The sequence below is a fragment of the Cibotium barometz genome, chromosome 25 (assembly GCF_041138505.1).
Source record: "Cibotium barometz isolate CiBa-2024 chromosome 25, ASM4113850v1, whole genome shotgun sequence".
Lineage (NCBI taxonomy): Eukaryota > Viridiplantae > Streptophyta > Polypodiopsida > Cyatheales > Cibotiaceae > Cibotium > Cibotium barometz.
In genome coordinates, this window is record NC_141070.1 from 31,737,874 (window position 1) to 31,758,406 (window position 20,533).

Below are 20,533 nucleotides of genomic sequence, written 5' to 3' on the forward strand. Positions count from 1 at the left end.
TATTTTGGAGTCTATCCACCCTCTCCACTCTATAGATATGGTAGGATTCTGTGTTGTGTGGGGGAAAATGAACCATGGGTTGAGAAAATTGTTGATATTCTGTTTTTGCTTGTAATCCAGGGCAATCACAAGTTAGCTTCTACTCAGAAGGTCCAGTATCAACTTCATTCACATATTCTGCAGACAAGCCCATTGAGTTCACTTATGAGAAACTTGCAGAAATCACTGACAATTTTAATATTTCAAAGAAAATTGGTGCTGGAGCATTCGGTGCTGTTTACTATGGTGAAATCAACAAGAAAGTATAGCTGCTAAACCTTTTACATATACTTTCTGCAAAACATGGTTTCATTATCTTTGACCTCTTTAGGACTAAAGTTATGAATGTGGGGTGCCCATATGTATGTATGTAGAAAGTGGCAATCAAAATGATGGATATCAAGGAAACAAAGCAATTTATGGCTGAGCTACAGGTGCTTGCTCGTGTTCATCATACAAATCTGGTAAGCATGTGCATATGTGCGCGTGTTCTTGTTGTGGGGGGGGGGGGGGATGGAGAATCTCTGTGTAGCTACTATACCTATGAGCTTCTTTGGCAGCTTTGAAGTTGGTTCCACTTGCATGTATGTCATAAAATACAGTTTGAAACGTATAGTAACCAGCGTTCAATATGCTAGCAATAGGGTAAAGTGGCTGTTTTTGTTTTGAGTGTGGCCACTAGGTTTTCTTTTCCACTCGCTTCCATCTGCATCCCATGCACTTCTGGCTTGCAGGGCATGCCTTTGAAGCTTATGTGAATCCTGATCCCTGGCTTGCATCATCTCCACCCAGCCTTCTCTTTTTCATTGTCTCTTCACCCTCACATTTCCTCAAGTGTCCCTTCTCTTTTCTCTCAGCTCTCTCTTTAATCTGATCATTCGAGCCTCAATCTAATTCTATGGTCAAATGGATAAACTCCCTAAACCCTAAACCCTAAACAATTATAGAACTTTGATATATGAGGAAGAAGACATACCACCTTTTGTCCTAGGCATGAACAAGGGATGCACAACACGTCGTTCAGCTCTCTGAGCACAGCCAGGGTACATGCACTCATCCGATCTCTCGCATAGTTGTAATTCCCCTTTGTCTGAAGAGTCCCAAACATCTCTTATTTGAGAAGTCCACAAATGGTCCAAATCCACAATGCCACAAGGTTAGGGGATCTGTCAAGGGCATAGACCCTATGCCAGGGGACCCTTTGGGGTTTTCTTGAAGTTGAAGCTCTATGATTTGAAAATGCTTGATAATGAAGAATTAAGTGATCACCTTGCCAAGTTCTACTCATTAGTTCAACAGCTCACTAGTCTTAAGTGTGAGCCTGAAGATGAGGACAAGGTGACAGTTCTCACAAAAAGTATGCAAGATGTTACCCGGTTTCTGCAAACCATTGAAGTCATGCACATAGATTCAATATCATTTGAAGACATGGTGGCCTTGTTGCTTGAAAAACATAGAAGAAACAAAGAGAGTCAAGCAAGCAGCAGCCTGGACAATGACAGCTTTTGTAGGAGCATAAAAGTGCAGGTACTGCAAGAGGATGGGGCATAAGGAGGCTTACTGCTTCTTCAAAAAGCTGGATAAAGAGCAAATCTGCCTGGTGAAGATGAAGAAGAACTTGCTGAAGAGGAGGAGATAGTTGCAGAAGCAACAGCCCAAGTCTCCCTCGATGAGGTAGACGATGAGTGGGCATTCTAACTGCCTATATGCATGTGTGAGTTAATAAGAGTTCTCTGCCCTGGGTAGTCTTCCGAAAATCTGAATGTATCTATGGTTGTGTGTGTTTTCCTTTCCTATGTGTAACAAAGGCCTTGATACTATAAAGGGATCCTTTTTCTCATTTATCCCAGTTAGGAGCTAGGCGGTGATTGAAGTGCTGGCCTTGCTACCTCAGTTGCATTATGTGATTGGAGGGCTATCATGACATGGGAGGTGTGCATGATGAGTTGGCTTCGACACATGTGATGGGGTTAGAAGGCAGTGTCTTTCTTTCATATTGGGTCTCACCATCTTTGCTCCGAGGGGGTTTGTTGGGATATTCGGAGCTTCATCCATGTGATACAGCTCTTATATGTGTTATTGTGTGTGTATGATAGGATAAGGTTTTATACCTACAAAAATGCATTGTACTCATCAATCAAACCTGCTTTGAGTTGTGCAACACTCTCTTTTTCTCCCTCTTTCTCTACAGTTGTTCTGTAACTGCCTCCTATTTTTTAAGGATTATCACTAAAGTTTTTAACATGCATGGACATGTCTTGGCCATGCTTCCCTAGAGAGTGCCAATTGCATCTTGGACACCCTGACCATGAAGGAGCATGTGAACATGGCCACTTGAGTGAGTGCTAGTTGCATCTTGGAGAAAGGTGCATGTGAAAGAGGCTATGGGCAGAGCCAAATGCCATAGTCTGTAAGGATTTCAAGTACATGTAGTCGACTAGATGGGGTTTCTTCCAAAATATGTATTAAGATGCATACATCGTGTGCATGATTTATTTTAATTTGTGTGTACTATTTTCTATGCTTTGACAATGCCTGAATTTCATCGCATGTGGGGCCCATGGATCGGGGGACGCTTGGATTGCACCCGTGGACTAGTGTGTTGCACAAACTGTCTTTTGTTCACCTGTAGTGTGTGGATTTGTGCAGGAGGAACAAGTATTTGTTCTCCCACTTGGGGATTTCAACGCCAGGACGGGAAGTCGGCAGGTCCCACTACTCGATCTAGACGACCCTATCAGATTATAGGAGCTGGACATCACTGACACAGGGCTGCAGCGATCATCACAGGACTGTGAGGAGGTCACGGTGTCCGGGAGATATTTCTTAGAGCTGGGAGTTGCACATGGTCTCGTTATCTATAACGGGATGTCCCGATGGCCCTCCTCCGGCGCCCTCACCTCCTTCCCTCACTTAGCACTGTGGACTACCTTATGGGATCTCTGGCTTTGGCACACCTTATCCCCGACTTCTCCATTCTACCACCCCCTTTTGAAGCTGACCATGCCTACCTCTCTTTCACTCTCACCTGCACACCACCCGTCCCTCCACCACCTTCCCCCCATCTCACATTACACTTAGGTCCTCTTTGATCACGAGCTTGAGCTTATTTACTCCAACCACATTTATCGCCAACACCAGGATGTGGAACCTGCTTTCCCCGTATCCACCCTCACAACACAACTCACCACCATACTCCACACATCCGCCACAGCTTCTTTCATATGCACGCGGCGGTCTACTGCCAAGCCACCTTGCGGTTCCATGCCCTAGAACTATTGGTATGATGACGAGATGTCCGCCCGTGAACCGTGCGTGTGAAATTGTCTGCTGACATGGTTGTGTGGCATGTGAACAGGTGGTAAGTATTACCCAATCTAGGCTCAAATAGCCTTTAGGACTTAGCCAATATTTATAAGTGAGTGCGTTTTCAGTTCATTAATGTTTGGGCGTTCAAAAGTCACTTTTAAATTATGACCGCTTCCAAGTTCACACTCACTGAAGACCCGAGGCGGACAAGACTCAATGTCCAAGACCTGATCCTCCCCTTTTACTCATAAATGGGCATCTCCCCATGTCCCTTCACCTGATTGGACCCCAATTCACTTACTTATTAAGAGAAAATTCGTGTTTTCTCTTCATGAAGATTTTTGGAGGCTGAAAACTCTGTTTTTCCACCATTTCTCTCCATTTCCAAGCTCTCCATAGCCATATTTAACTTGCTAGGGTGTTTTCCAAGCTTCCAAGAGTGTTTCCAAATGCTAATCACTCTCCTACTCACTCCCAATGACTGAAATTCAACAAAACAGCTCTCATTTTTGCTGTAATTTCTGGTCTTTTTGCTGAAAACCCTATTTTCAGCCTTCCTTTCTCAAGTTGAACCATAGGGGACGCTTTCCCAAGGTTCCCTTCATCCTCTTGAAGACTTAAAGGCGACAAATCAAAGATCTCAACACTTCCATCGCGAAGACTTCCGCTGTCATTGACTCTATTTGCTATTGGTAAGCTTTTATGCTTAAATATGGGAGCAAGTAGTAGGAGGGAGGAACCGGATTACAAGATCACATACTCTGTGTAGTGTTCTCTTGTCCTACGTGCTCTCTTGCAGATTGTTGCTACCACGTGTTGGTGAAACAATAGAGAGCGGATGGTAGGGAACATGGGCACTTGAGAGGGTAGTGTGGGTTGCAAGTCTACATCGACAACGACTTGTTTGCAATACTGTATTCATATGCATTGGTATGGAAATCTGGTCAGAAATGCCCATGACACTATGTACTTGATTCTCTCGGCCGTTCCGGCTCATTGTGTGTCTCTTGTCAATTCAGCAATTTACTTCTTGTATTTGAGCAAGTGTCCATCAAATCTTAATGTATTTAAGTGTATTGATTAGCATTGTGTTCAATCAAGTTACACATCGCCCTGTATGAGTCCGTCACCGGACGAGTGAGAGCCCCGGGAGGTACATCACAGGAGATTTCCAGCACCATTGGGGTGAAATAGGGCTGCCCTCTATCACCCACTCTTTTCGGCCTCTACATTGAGGAGATCTCGAGCTTCATTGATGGATTAGGCGGGGCTGGTCCCACACTGGCAGGTATATTGATCCCCATACTACTTTATGCAGATGACATCGTCCTCCTCTCAAACTCAGCCGAAGGGCTTCAGAGACAGTTGGATGCCTTACATGACTTTTGTACTCAGTGGGACCTCTCTGTTAACCTTGGTAAAAGCAAGGTAATGGTCTTCAATACCTCTCGCCCCGTCACATCCAGATTGAGCTTCACATATAGAGGGGATTCTGTGGAGATTGTCTCATCCTATGTCTACCTTGGTGTCACTTTCAATGGCCCACGCTTTACCATGCTTCCCGCAGCATATGCTAGAGTGACGCGGGGATATGCAGCCTTGAACTTACTTGAGCGGCAGTGCTTCCAGGCACATTTTCAGGAGCCCAGGATGAAGGGCTGGCTTTTTGACACCCTCGTCACACCAGCCTTGATGTATGGAGCAGCTTTCTGGGGGCCAGATTTATCTAATGAGGATTGGCAGCGAGTTTAGAGGCCCCAGGTCATGATGTTCTCCCGTATGATCTGCAGCAAACCATCAATCCCACACCAGATTATCCAGGCAGAGTCTGCTGCAGCCCCGATGGTAGTGGAGGCACTCTTCCAGACAATCACGTACCTTCATCGCATCAGTCACATGGATCCCCACAGGTACGCGATGGTTGCTCTGGAGTCCTCCAGACAGTTAGCACTTGAGGGGCAATCTGTAGTATGGTATGCACTAATTTCCACTTGGTTCTCAGTATAGGGGCTCTCCATGGACCGCCTACCCCCCCTTCAATACAGTTTGGACTCCCCTTTTTTCCGGATGTCTCACGAGGATACCAACCGGGTTATCCGGTCAGATCTTCTTAGCCTCTACACACATTGCACATGGATCACACCCCTGGAGCTCCCCACGAAGATGCACTTTTATAGAGACCACTTCCTCACACTCAGTAAGGATGGATTCATCCAGCGGCCGGGCTACTGGAGTGTTCACATGTCGCATGCCATGCGGATTGCGATTGGCCAGATACGGGTTTCTTCCCACCGCCTCAGAGTGGAGACAGGTAGAGCTGAGCGCATCTTCAGAGCCGGGAAGCTCGTACGGACACCCATAGAGGAGAGGATCTGCGGACTATGCCACACAGAGGTTGAGACGGAGGAGCATTACATATGCCGTTGCCCAGTATACTACGAGATCCGTGGGAGGTTTCACTGTCTATTTCGTGAGGGGTTCAGTCCACTCTCTAGGATCATTGACTTCCAAGACCAGCGTTGCCTAGGCCTCTTCTTGCTTGAGCTCCGCAGACACAGGGACACCTTCTTGAGACACAGGTCCCAGCCACCCTGCCCCCTCCCTCGGCAACCAACCATCACTAGTTTCTTCCGGACCCAGGAGGTGGAGGACACCGACATAGTGGATCTTGTGGACCCTCCACGAGCTGCTCTGGACCTACCTCGCCCTAGATGAGTTACCTCGGACCAAGCCTCTGCACTCCAGCATGCCTGATGCCCTCGACCCCCCCGTCAGCCACGATCACCTCATCAGCTCCAGATCCAGGACATGCTCCACTGCCATCGAGCTACCTTTCCACGTGACATAGCTGAGGGAGAGCTCTCGGCCATACTCGTCAACCCCATGCTTGACATTTTGGAGAGTGGTATACCATCTACTTGGAGCTGATATTGCTCCCATGTTTTTATGTTCTTAGTATTCCATGACGAGTTTCCATGGACAGTTTTGTATCACCCCAGTGAGATAGCTATATTTATGTTTTCATTCTGTTTTATTTTCCATTCCATGATGAGATACGCCATGGACATTATTGTACCACTTTGGTCTCATAGGCCCATTGGGTCTTTAGTAGACGCTTAATATATCTTTCTTTCTCTCCCCCCCTCCGAGATGGAGAAAAGGCCTCCATAGACACACAACGAACCATAGCTGTTGTGGCCAAGATCTCTACATCATCTCCTGCATTTGTGATGTGTTGTCTGAATGCCCCTGTTGTAAGGTGTCAATGATCATGGCGTTGATCTTGCCAAAGTTCACTGTGAAGCCCTGCAGGTCACAAAAAATCTGTCGTGCTGCCATGTGTCTCTGTAGTCCCTCTGCTAAATTTGATATCAGCACTGTGTTCTCTGCATATAGCAGAAATTGACCAATGCGTCCGCTAGTGGGGAGCTTCGGCCGCAAAATCAGTCGATAAAGTTAGAGATTTTGTCTATGTATAGGCCAAAGAGTGTGAGAGAGAGAGGACATCCCTGTTTTACCTCAATTGTGCTGGTAGTCTTTGCAGACATGTCTTGTGGTGCTCGGACTTTCCATGTGACCGATTTATAGTGCCATGACTCCCCATAACATCTCCAATGGGAGGGCCAATTCCTAAAGACTTCCAAAGAGATGTGTCAGTGGGACAGTATCAACAAATGCTTTGCAGAAGTTCACAAAGCAACAACAACCTTGCCGCTTGCTCAACCTAGCTTCCTCAATGATGCCTCTCAATGTGAAGATATGATCCACTATAGAGTTGGTCCTCCGAAAGAGTGCTTGCCCCTGGCCTTGTAGCTCTGCCTCTCTGCTAGAGAACCGATTTTGGATTCCAATATTGATCTGTATATTCTGGGCAATGGATGGCCTATCATGATGGGGTGGTAGTTGTTAGGGTCCAACGGGTCCCTGGTCGTGTGGATTGGGGCATTGGTGTTACTAAACCAAGAAGGGGGAATCTTTGGCAAAGAGTCATGTTAAGCATATCTGCAAGGAGGGGGGCTAGAGTATCACATGCATGAGAAAATGCCTAGTTTGTTAAGTCCTCATGGTCCTTAGCGTTACTGGTTCTTAGTTTGTGTATTACTGTGACACACCTCACCTATGGCACAGATGGACAGCCTTTCGGGCACAGTTGAGCAGCAGGCACACAGGTTGGCCAGCCTTGGAGGGCAGTCAGGCAGTATGCGCACACCTCACCTATGGCACATGTGGACAGCCTTTCGGGCACAGTCGAGCAGCAGGCGCACAGGGTGGCCAGCCTTGGAGGGCAGTCAGACAGTATGCACAGCCAAAAGGAGCAGTGGGGATGTGTGTGCAGGCAGTCAGGCAGATTTCTGGTGAGCGCAGGTGCCACATGGCAGTAGTCAACAGACCGACCAGCATTAATGGTGTGTATATATATATATATATATAACCAATTATTGGGTTAACTTATTGATTTGTTAAGCAGATATTCAAAGAATATCGTCTTGATCAAATCCTCATATGTAATAGAAACAAGCACTGGGTGGTTATAGCGCAAGGATCTCCATCGATGTCCTATGTTTCATGGGATTGAGATAGTCTCGCCCCCCACCATTGTATCTATGATTTAGATAAGTTAGATAGATGCCTAAAGATTAGGTTTGAATTTTTGCTACATTTATTTCATCTTCTCATCAATTTTAAAAAAAAAAAACCTAAAAAAAGATCGTTGACTTTGAAGCAGCCGCTATATAAAATCTAATTACTTCTTGGGATTGTAGTTCAATTGGCTATATATATATATATATATATATATATATATATATATATATATATATATATATATATATATATATATATATATATATAATATTAGATGCTTGGGAAAATGGGAAAAATCATATGTATACTTCTTTGCGCTAGGTGTCTACAGGGCGTTTCTCTGACCAAGGGGATGTACAGCAGAGCACAAGCTGAGAACTGACGTCTTCATTCTTAGTCATCTCTTGTACTTAATTCTAGTTGTAACACTTCTTTCTTGTACATAACACAAAGTTGATTCCACTGCTCTCTACTCTCAAACCCATGTGTTGGCTGCATGGTTAGGGTAGACTAGTTTCACTATTTGAGTTCTCTTTCTCCGGTTTGGGAAAAAAGGACGCTTCTAGTCCCACCCGCCCTTCCTTAGTGTCACGAAGGGCTGCAGCCCTTGCCATCAGTCTGTGATCACTGGTTACTAGTTGTTCACATGGATACAAAAAGTCAACACCAAAGTTGCCAAATGAGGGACGCTCGCAAGATCTCCATGCTCATCATCGTGAGGATTCTTCTCCATATTGTCATGCAAGACAATCCAGAGTGACGTTGTGAGGGTAGGTGGTGCAATGATTATAGTCTAGAGAGGCATCATCGCCATGGCTACAACATGGAAGAGCGTGAAGAGAGCAGGCGACGAAGAGAGGCATCATGGCCATGGCTACAACATGGAAGAGCATGAAGAGAGCAGGCGTCGAAGCTCTCGAGACCGTCATCATCATCCATATAAAGGTATGAATGGTCATACATGAGAAACGTTTTTGACCACTACAGGTAATGCCCCTTCTAGTGGGCGAGCGAGGTAGACCTTGCCAATTTCCGAGGAGTGGGTAGCCATAGCCCAAAAGTACAAGTAAGGGTATGAAGATTGGTTCAAGGAATTGCAGGATTTCTATCATGAAGTAGTTGGCTAAGAAACAAGCTTCCTAAGAGGATTCTTCAAAGCGATCGAAAGGGTTGGTTGAAGAGTCTTCACAGATGGCACCACAATAGGCCATGTTACTGCACTGGAGGTCCTGCCAGAAGATGATGAGGTTTCATGAGAGACACAGAGGATGGAATGTTTCTTTTGTTATATCACAGGGTGTATTATTTGGATTATGTTCCACAGGGAGGTGTCCATAGGGAGGACCAAGCATTTGCCCCTAGCATGCAGGGAAATGTTGGTGTGAACATACTAGTGCCTAGAGGTGCTGGCGGTTACAACGTTGATGCAAGAGTTTTGGGAAGTTGTGGGATTGTGTTTGATTCCTTCATTGGCATGCATATGTGGGGCTTCAAGAAGCCAAGGATGATGGTCCATATGCAGAGTTTCAGTGGTTGGAGTTTAGATTAGGAGTTTTCTCTATAGGAGGTAGCAGAGCCAGATCTTGGACAATAGGATATTCTAGTTGGGGTAGCAGTTTGAGGGAAAGACTTCTTTAGAACCAGAAAATGAGTGTGAAGGAGATGCATGAATGCATGTTTTGTCTTTTTAAATTTCTTGGGTTTAGCACACACCTTGGGTGCTTCATTGCATCAGACTACAATAGAGAACAACCAGGTTTCTAAGGGGTAGGCTTCATAGTTGCCGTTTGCACTAGGTGAATAATCTTCGGCTTTAGTGGAAGTTGTTTCAGTTTCTGAGCTAGCATAGGACTCTTCTCACCTGCCGTTTGTGTTGGGAGGAGTATCTTCTGTTATGGAGGCACCATAGGAGGACATGTCACCGGATTTGTCCTAATCTCGGGAAGATATGCGAGTCGACGAGTCTACATAGTGCACTTTTTTTTTTTCCAAAAAGAAATAGTGCACATATTTATTGGAGACTGTATGGATGACTTCTACATAGTGCACATATTTATTGGAGACTGTATTGACAACAACCAGAGTTTTTGCTTCGGTGTATTAGTAGATGTATTATACTTGGAGTATGTTTCACAGGTCATCGGCGGTCTAGACATATAGTTGTCGAGCAATACTGATGGATACTAATTTGGTGCAGCTCTTCTAGGGAGTATTGTTCTTTGATCTACTTTCTTCCTTTAGGGTGCATTGGAGTTAGTGCAAGCAGTTCTTGTGATCCATATGAGCCGATGCATTAGTGATTGAAGTTTGGATAGTGGAGTTTTGCTAGGCCATTCTTTGGAGTGTTCTTCCCATGGGCACTTGTAACTAGGTTGAACACAATGCTAGTCAATACACTTAAATACACCAAGATTTAATGGACAACATGCTCAATAAAAGAAGTAATTTGTTGAATTAACAAGAGACGCACAATGAGCCGGAATGGCCGACCTCTCCCTCAAATAAAGTACATTGATCTTGGGAGAATCAAGTACATAGTGTCATGGGCATTTTTGACCAGATTTCCATACCAATGCATATAAATACAATATTGCAAACAATGTGGTTGTCGGTGTAGACTTGCAACTAACACTACCCTCTCAAGTGCCCATGTTCCCTACCATCTGCTCTCTATTGTTCCAGCAACACATGGTAACAACAATCTACAAGAGAGCACGTAGGACAAGAGAACACTACACAGGATATGTGACCATGGAGTCCGGTTCCTTCCTCTAGCCACTTGCATCCATATTTAAGCATCAAAGCTTACCAATTGCAAGTAGAGTCGATAACAGCGGAAGTCTTCGCGATGGAAGTGCTTGGAGTGTTGAAATCTTCGATTTGTCGGTTCAACTTGAAAAAGGAGGGCTGGAATTAGGGTTTTCAGCAAAAAGACCAGAAATGACAACAAAAATAAGAGTTATTTTGCTGAATTTCAGTCATTGGGAGTGTGTGGGAGAGTGAACACCACCTGGAAACACTCTTGGAGCTTGGAAAGCACACTAGCAAGCTTGGATATGGAGTTGGGAAGGAGAAAGTGTAGAAAATACAGCCAAATAGGCCTCATGAAGGGGGCGCCTACTTCTAGAGAGAGAGGGAAGAGAGATATGGTGATGTCACGTGCATCCCGCACTTGGATGCCGCGTAGACATTTCTGTACAGAAGGTGCAGGACCTGGGATGGTGAACTGGTCCCATGTGAGCCCAGTCCGGGACGAGTCAGCCAGGGATCCATCTCAGATGTCCAAGGTCAGGTGTGCATTGTCCTGCACAGGAGTCTAAGGTCAAGTGTGCAATGTCCTGCACATGAAACAGTGCCAGTCCGCGCTGTGAGTCTCCCTCTAGAATGATGTCAGTGGTTCTGTGTATCTGGTATGGTACCGGATGCCAGATCACTGAGTAGATTATGTTTAGAACAAGGGGCCAGCCCATAGGGCTACCCCGGAGATTAGTATGGGCATGGGAATGGTGTGAAACCATCCCCATGAGGGCCAGGAAGGCCCAGGCTGGACCCACCAGCCATGGAAGGGCTGTGGGACAGCCCTAGGGCAAAGATAAAGCTATTTTCAGGAGCATACAGCCTTTAGATGGCTGTAGGGCATGTATTGGGCAGCCCATACAGGCTGCCCAGCCTTGGGATTGTGGACAAAAGTGGTGTCCAGCCAATCAAAAGCAGTCGCATCACTTTCAGCCTGTTAGGAAAAAAAGGCAGTATTTTTTGAGATTTAATTCAGCATTTATTGCTGAATTTCCACCAGTCGTGGGACATAGCCTGATTTTCAGCTGGCCGACTGCTCCTGAGGAGGAGTATAAATAGTGGAGGCCATAATCCCATCATTCATCTCAGTTTTCACCAAGTGCTCAAGCCAATCAGGGGCCAGTCAAGCCACGGAGATTGCCAAGCAAAGGGGTGGACTTCTGAAGGTCAAGGGCAGGATTTTCCAGCCAAGAAAAGGTCAAGTTTTCTTCTGTATTTGTTTTCAGATTTACATCATTCTAATAAAGCAAATACACCATCCGTGGTGGGGGCCCTACAGAGGGTAATTGGGACCCAATACTGTGTCCTCTCCATCTCCCCCTTCTCTCTCTATTTTCTGCACATCTCTTTTCAGTTTGTGCATTAATTCCGTCGCGAAAAGAGTGCTGATTTCTGATTTCTGATTTTTGAGTACCGATCCTTCTCCGAAGCTTCCGCATATTACAGTGGTATCAGACCCTACTACAAGGACAAAGATTCAGCAAAGAAAACCAGAAATTTTTTTCGCTCGTGGGGTTGGTTTTTAGACACCGGTGGACCACTCCTTTCGGAGTGACTCCTGTCCCTCGAAGGACGGTTGGTTTTTAGCCTCCGAAAGCCTCCGGAAGTCTCCCACACAGATAGTGGATGGTCAGGTTGCGTTCCGGAAAGGAATTGCATTTTCCCGCTATGGCGAGTTTCGGCGACGAGAGAGAACCAGAACCATGGGACCAGAGTGCACCAGGCAACCTAGCTAGGGCACCCGGCTTGAGTGTCACAGACATGTTCCAGCAGATGATGCGAGCAATCGCAGACCAGACAGCCAAGTTGGATGAGCAGAAGGCGCGGATCTTGGCTCTGGAGGAGCGTTCTCACTCTCCAGCGTCGCGTTTTCCATCTCCTCCTTCCTCTCCTCCCTCTCCTTCCGTATCCCAGATACCAGATCCTCGTCACAGGGACCCTCTCGCTAGGTCACAGCCGCAACCAAGCTCCTTGCTTGAGATGCAGATGTGTGCATTGGAGATCCGACAACGAGAAGACGACGCCATGCGACGCATGGAACACGAGCGTTACCTCAAAGCTTTGGACACCAGATTGACACCGGCGGCGCCCTCGAATCATTTTCGCGAGAAAATGAATTTCAGTAAGTATAATGGTAAACTCGATCCCACAACTCTTTATTCATGGTTACATCAATTTGAAGCTTACTTTGCCGCAGTTAGGAAAATAGATACTGACAAAGTGATCTTAGCTAGTTGGTACTTGGAAGGTGAGGCCATTCCTTGGTGGACTCAGTGGGCTCATGCCCACACCAGAGCAGGTATGGCAGCTTATGTGTGGGACGAGTTCGTCCGCGACCTTAAGCAGCAGTTTCTACCACCCCACTACCTTGAGCGACTCAAAGAAGAGTTCAGGGGAGCGCGTCAGAATGCGCAACCAGTCCTTCAGTTTACCAATAAAATTTCGACCTTGTGTCTACAATTAGGCTTATCTGATTCGGACAAGAAAGGGCAGTTTTTGTATGGCCTGGACACGCAAATCCAATGGGAGGTGCGTATGTTTAGGCCAGCCACCTTATAGGACGCACTCTCGCTTGCGCAGAGTGCAGAAATGAAACACAATGGTGGCAAGCCGAAGACTTCCCAGCCGGCTTCTCCCAAGGCTAACGCCTCGGGGGGCAAAAGCCAAAACCAGACGGGGTCTTCCCCAAGACAGAGCCCGGGAGCCTCTGGCTCCAAGAACTCGAACAATGCGTCTAAGCTTACTCCAGACCAGAAAGCGGAGGCAGGCAAGATAGGTGGCAAGTTGAGTGCTGAGGAGCTTTCTCAGTACAAGAAGGAGGGTAGATGTTTCTTTTGTCACACAAAAGGACATACTTCTCGGGATTGTCCGAAGAAGCCTCCAAAGGCCGCCGCCGCCTCCACAGCTTCCGTGGTGAGCATAACTCCTACACAGACCCCAGCGGCTACCCCTAGTTCTTCAACCCCTGGTACTTTAGTTGGAGCAATTATTAGCCGGGAGCTCGAAGATAAGCAGAAGGGCGCCCATTACCAGGAGTATGAGCGCAACGTATTGCTCAAGTCCTTTGGCTACATAGGTGGCCAGAGAGTCGTTGTCTTGTTTGACAGCGGCAGCATGGAGGATGTGGTCACGGAACAGGCCGCTAGGCGTGCCCGTTTCGAGCTGACTCCGGTGGACAAACAGGTTGAGGGTTTTAGCACAGGTATGACAACGAGCGTCAAGTATGAAGCTCTAGGTGCTAAGTTAGTGATTCAGGGCATAGAGTTTGTGCGTGACTTTATGGTTGCCCCTCTTGTAGGAGCAGACATAATTTTGGGTATCGAGTGGTTTCACAAGTTTCTTCCTGATGTCAAGTGGGACAAGCACACGTTCCAGATCGATCGGAATGTGTCAAACACCCCGGTGACCATTAAGTGTGAGCCAGGTATTCCAAACTTTCCGCTCATAAGCCACTTGCAGGCTAAGCGAGCAGTCAGGAAAGGCGCACAGTGTGCGATGATTTACATCCAGACAGCCCAGACGGTGGCCAGTGCTTCCGAGAAGTACTCGGTTCTCCATGAAAAGTTCTAGAAGATTTTTCTTCGGGACAGTCTCCCTCCCCAGTTCCCCCCTGTCCAAACCGGAGGATCACAAGATTGACCTCCTCCAGGCTCGGAACCCCCGAGCAAGTTTTCGTATTGCCTTTCTAAGGCAATGGAATCGGAGTTGGACCGCCAACTCCAAGAATTGTTGCAAGCTGGCTTTATCCGCCCCAGCGTGTCGCCATTTGCAGCGCCGATCTTGTTTGTCAAGAAGAAAGATGGGTCTTCTCGGTTGTGTGTCGATTATCGTGCACTCAACAAGCTGACTATCAAGAGCAGATTGCCGATGCCTCGAATTGACTATATTCTCGAGAGGCTGAATGGAGCTAAGTTGTTCTCTAAATTGGATTTAAAGAGTGGGTACCACTAGGTACGGATTGTAGAGGGGGACATCCCCAAAACAGCCTTCCGTATAGAACGGGCCCACTATGAATTTGTGGTCATGCCATTTGGTTTGATGAATGCCCCAGCTACATTTAACCGCATGATGATGCGTGTTTTCCGGGAGTTGATTGGAGAGTGTGTGTTCATATTTTTGGACGACATACTCATATTTTCAGCTACAGTTGAGCAGCATGACATTGATGTGGAGAAAGTCCTTAAGTTGTTGGAAAGCAACGAGCTCTACGTCAATGAAAAGAAGTCAGAATTTTATCTGTTCTAGGTACATTACTTGGGATATATAATTAGTGCTGAAGGCATTCGACTGGATCCGGCTAAAGTGGCCGAGATTGTTAACTGGGAAGTACCACAGACAGCTTATGACATTAGATCATTTGTGGGTATATGCCAGGCATATTCCACCCACATTGACAAGTTTTCCGACCTCTCGGCAGACCTCACCGATCTGCTAAAGGGAGTGAAAACAAGAAGGCAAAAGATTCGAATGACTCCACGAGCATTGGAGGCATTCCAGAACCTCAAGGTGGCTTTGTCAGAAGTGCCTTGTTTAGCCCTTGCCTCGTGGGACGAACCATTTCAAGTGATCACCGATGCGAGTAACATCGCAATTGGAGGTGTATTACAACAACATGGTCATCCGGTAGCTTACATGTCTCGTAAGTTACTGCCCGCCGAAAAGAACTACTCAGTCTATGATCGTGAACTCCTAGCAGTTATACAGGCCTTGAAACATTGGAAACATTTCCTGTATGGCCGTGACTTCGAGGTTCGCACTGGCAATCAGGCATTGCGCTGGATAAGGACGATGCCAAGTGCACAGTGGAGTGATCGACAACACCGCTGGAGTCAGATATTCCAGCAGTTCGGTGGTATGATTGAGTACCTTCCAGGAAAGGCCAATCCAGTGGCCGATGCTTTGAGCAGGAAGGGACAAGTATCTGCGATTCAGACCACTAGACTTGACCTTGTTGGTACAGGACTAGAAAACATGAAGCACACGTACGCGGATTCCGAGGAATTCGGTACTCAATGGGAACAGGCATTGGATGCCTCAGGACCATGCCATTTTCTGATACGCGATGGTTGGTTTTTCTACAAAGACCGACTATGTGTCACGAAATCATTTCGGGCAGCTCTTCTCCATGATGCCTATGACGCCATTACAGGTGGTCATAGGGGCATGAATTCGACTATGGAGAAATTAGAACGGCAATACTATTGGCCAAAGATGAGCCGTGATGTGTTTACATATGTACAACGCTGTGACATTTGTCAAAAGGTGAAAGCTCCTCGTGGAAAGAAGATAGGGTTGTTACAGCCTTTGCCAATTCCTGAGGGTCCTTTCCAGGACATTTCGATGGACTTTGTCACAAATCTGCCTCCCAGTCCGAGTAAGCGTAATACGCAGTGTTTAACTATTGTTGATAGGTTCAGCAAATTTGTTATGCTTATTCCTTGCAGGGCCAATGTGACCGCCGAGGATGTTGCCCAGCTATTCATTCGGCATTGGTACCCGATTGGCGGGATTCCTAGAACCATAGTGTCAGATCGAGATGCCAAGTTTACCAGTCATTTTTGGAGGGCATTGTTTGATAATTTTGGTGCTAAGTTGAATTTTTCGAGTGCATTCCACCCACAGATAGATGGCCAGACAGAGATATACAACCAGTTGGCCTTTGATGTGCTGAAGTGTTATGTCCACGATCAGCAAGGTAAGTGGGAATCATTTTTGCCTTTAGTTCAAGCTGTTTTGAATGACTCTTTTTCTTCAGCTATTGGTAGGACTCCATATGAGGCAGCGTTTGGAAGGCCTTTCCAGTCGTTGTTAACCAGGACTTCGTCTTCAGTACTGGAGGCGAACAGAGTGACGGAGTCTTACCAGGAGATCCTAGAGTCCGTTAAAGACAGATTGGCTAAAGCGCAAGAGGCCTACACTCGACAGGCCAATAAAGACCGAAGGGACATGAAGTTTTCGGAAGGGGATTGGGTGTATCTTCGGATTATGAAGCAAAGATTGAAGCAGGTGGGCAAGCGATGCCCAAAGTTGTCTTTCAGGAGCTTCGGACCATTTCCCATCCGGAAAAAGATTAATGAGGTGTCTATGCAGTTAAAGCTACCTCCGAGTTGGACTATGCACGATGTATTTCATGTCAGTTGGTTAAAGCCATATGCAGGTCCATCCCCTTCAGAGGTCAAAGACGAAGCAGACATTGTTGATGAAGCAGAAGTAATGATTCCAGAACAGATCCTTCTGCACCGTTTCAAGCATGGCTCAGGCCGAAGACTAGGACAGTTCCTCACGAAGTTTCAGGACCGAGGAACTCATGAAGTGATATGGCTCGACAAAGAATTTTTCAAAGACTATCTGGCATTATTGACGGATTATTTGGAGGCTATGCAGCTTCCGTCAAGTTAAGCAGAAGGGGATGTCACGTGCATCCCGCACTTGGATGCCACGTAGACATTTTTGTACAGAAGGTGCAGGACCTGGGATGGTGAACTGGTCCCATGTGAGCCCAGTCCGGGACGAGTCAGCTAGGGATCCATCTCAGATGTCCGAGGTCAGGTGTGCATTGTCCTGCACAGGAGTCTAAGGTCAGGTGTGCACTGTCTTGCACATGAAACAGTGCCAGTCCGCGCTGTGAGTCTCCCTCTAGAATGATGTGAGTGGTTCTGTGTATCTGGTATGGTACCGGATGCCAGATCACTGAGTAGATTATGTTTAGGACAAGGGGCCAGCCCATAGGGCTACCCCGGAGATTAGTATGGGCATGGGAATGGTGTGAAACCATCCCCATGAGGGCCAGGAAGGCCCAGGCTGGACCCACCAGCCATGGAAGGGCTGTGGGACAGCCCTAGGGCAAAGATAAAGCTATTTTCAGGAGCATACAGCCTTTAGATGGTTGTAGGGCATGTATTGGGCAGCCCATACAGGCTGCCCAGCCTTGGAATTGTGGACAAAAGTGGTGTCCAGCCAATCAGAAGCAGGCGCATCACTTTCAGCCTGTTAGGAAAAAAAGGCAGTATTTTTTGAGATTTAATTCAGCATTTATTGCTGAATTTCCACCAGTCGCGGGACATAGCCTGATTTTCAGCTGGCCGACTGCTCCTGAGGAGGAGTATAAATAGTGGAGGCCATAATCCCATCATTCATCTCAGTTTTCACCAAGTGCTCAAGCCAATCAAGGGCCAGTCAAGCCAAGGAGAATGCCAAGCAAAGGGGTGGACTTCTGAAGGTCAAGGGCAGGATTTTCCAGCCAAGAAAAGGTCAAGTTTTTTGTATTTGTTTTCAGATTTACATCATTCTAATAAAGCAAATACACCATCCGTGATGGGGGCCCTACAGAGGGTAATTGGGACCCAATACTGTGTCCTCTCCATCTCCCCCTTCTCTCTCTATTTTCTGCACATCTCTTTTCAGTTTGTGCGTTAATTCCGTAGCGAAAAGAGTGCTGATTTCTGAGTTTTGAAGTACCGATCCTTCTCCGAAGCTTTCGCATATTACAGGTGAGATGTCCATGCTAGGTGTCAAGCAGAGAGGACAAGTGCCTTGTGGTGTAAGCTAGAGTAGACACATGGCTGGTTGCTCCCTTTGTACAAAGGGAATAAGGTTTGGGTGGTGGGCATTTGGTTTTTCCACCTTGGGACATCAGTGTGTACGAACATAGGGCGTTTTGGTTGCCTAAAACTTAATAAAGTGTGACACGCTCATTTATAAATTAGTGCTAATTCTTAAGGCTAGGTTTATGACCAATACTTACCACCTGTCACATGCCATATAACCGTGTCAGCAGACAGTTTCACATGCACGGTTCACGGGCAGGCATTCCCTTACTCGGAACTACACATCGGTTAGGCATGCATGAAAACACATGAGGCTCAAGTATAGACAATCCCTGTTCATGAAACTATATCAAAGATAGACGTGCTCCAGGCAAGTATACGAGGCACCAGACCCAATGGAACACCAATCCTCCAAGCATTTCTGGGCTTGTACACACAGGCACAAGTCCCAGCAGAAAGCCAAGTCCCCAGTATCACATGAGGTACATTAATTCCCGCATATGTAATTGCCGTGGATGCCAATCCAATGTACATACATTAGAAAGCATGGGTGGACCAATTGGGTGGCCACATGGTGACAGCACTCAAAGGCTTGCATTGTTTCTTCAGGAACAGTTGGACAAATGGGAAGTGCTTGATGAGGGAGCAATTGGTCATCCGTAGTTTCTTTGCAAGTCTTTGTGTTGATGTGGTGAAGGTGGAGTGTGAGCCTTCGCACTGAATGCAAAGTGGTCTCGTAGTGTTAGGGATCTTGGGTACCTTCGATGTGCTTTGCTTGGATCTTTTCCTTTTATGAAAGGGAACTTTATGTGGACAACGTGCAGATGAGGATAGTTGCAATGCAAGTGGTGGGAGTACATCTATAAGGACATGTGGACAACCTATAGGGAAGTCAAGCAGCAAGTGCACAGGTCTTGGCCAGCCTTGGAGGCATAGTCACAAGGGACGGGGGACGAGGACGGGGACGGCCATAAGTAGGGAATGGGGACAGGGGAGAAAACGACACTCAAAAAATACTTTTTTTAAAAGTTTTTCTACTCTACACTTATTCTACTTTGGAAGTACATCAAAATGAGCACAAATTTACACTAAAATGGTAAGCTTTTGAGTCATATTAACAAAATATGCCAATCAAAGAGTGAAGGCGTTCACGGTTGATTGTATTAATAATTAAGTAGATACAAAATGAGTCCTGACTCAAGAGTCAGGACTAAGCCTTACGTAGGCAGAATACATGGACGGACTCAAATGAGTCAATGACAAAAAAGTGCTAAAGTCTAGAGGCTAGAGGCTAGAGCTAAGTAGTAAGGCCATGAATCATGATCCATGAATGATCATCCACGTGAAGTGCTCGCCTCATGGTCATGGGTAGCTTGTGCCAAAGAAGCATCAAGCTCATCCTCAGTCTCATCCTCACTAACATGCTGCTCTTGCACCTCATCCTCTTGTTGCTTTTCTTTTTGACTCATCTCCCACTCGGTGAAGGGATCTGCCTTCTTGGTCACGCTCTTGCAAAGCATTCGCAAGTTCGCGCTGACGAAGACAAGGTTATTGGCACACTTTACCCCAAGTCAGTTCCTCTTCCTAGAGGCAATGTGGTTGTAGGTACTCCAAAGTTGCTCCAAGCAAGAGGAGCTGACGGCTTGGCTAAGTATGCGGATGGCAAGCTGTTGTAGCTCTGGTCCATCCGAACCAAAGTCCTCCCACCATAGAGCAACACCAACTTTGGAGCGGTCAACCTGTGCAGCATGACAGCCATAGGAGCCATGAAATGACCTGTACATCGAAAGCTGGTCCCTGATCTTGCGCCTAACCGATGCATCAGGCACAAGACGATCCAAGATGATCCTCCATGGAGCACTCATCTCCCGGTCGCTCTCCTGCTTGTTGCCTTGGAATTCCGGGTCCACCACATAAGTTGCTGCATGCAAGTAGTAGGAATTCCACCTTACTAATGAGAAGGGGACTAGGATGATGAAAACATGAATGATGAATTGGCAATGATCAATTGCACTTACCTAGCCGCTTGAAAGACAATGTGGTCGTGGAAGAAGAAGCGGGCCACCGCCATATCCACCTCCTCCTTCAACTTGGGGTTCCAATTCTCCCCAAGTGTAGATTGTCGTCGTGGGCCACGTAATGGTTGAGAGGCCATGGAGATGGAGGGTGCCGGCGTCGTGGATGGAGTAACATTCCGACTTGATGGTGAAGGTGATGGTGTGCATGATCTTGATCCACCACGACTCCATTGTAGAGGC

At 46.6% G+C, this 20,533-nt stretch overlaps 1 protein-coding gene across 1 annotated transcript in view; it reads left to right on the forward strand.

Moving 5' to 3' along the window:
- LOC147624474 (chitin elicitor receptor kinase 1-like) overlaps positions 1–20,533 on the forward strand; it is a 124,418-nt gene that overhangs the window by 47,518 nt on the left and 56,367 nt on the right. Inside the window, exons 4-5 of the mRNA XM_086819475.1 lie at positions 121–302; positions 414–503. Of these exons, the coding sequence (XP_086675601.1) occupies positions 121–302; positions 414–503 (272 nt within the window). The remainder of the gene's footprint in view (positions 1–120; positions 303–413; positions 504–20,533) is intronic.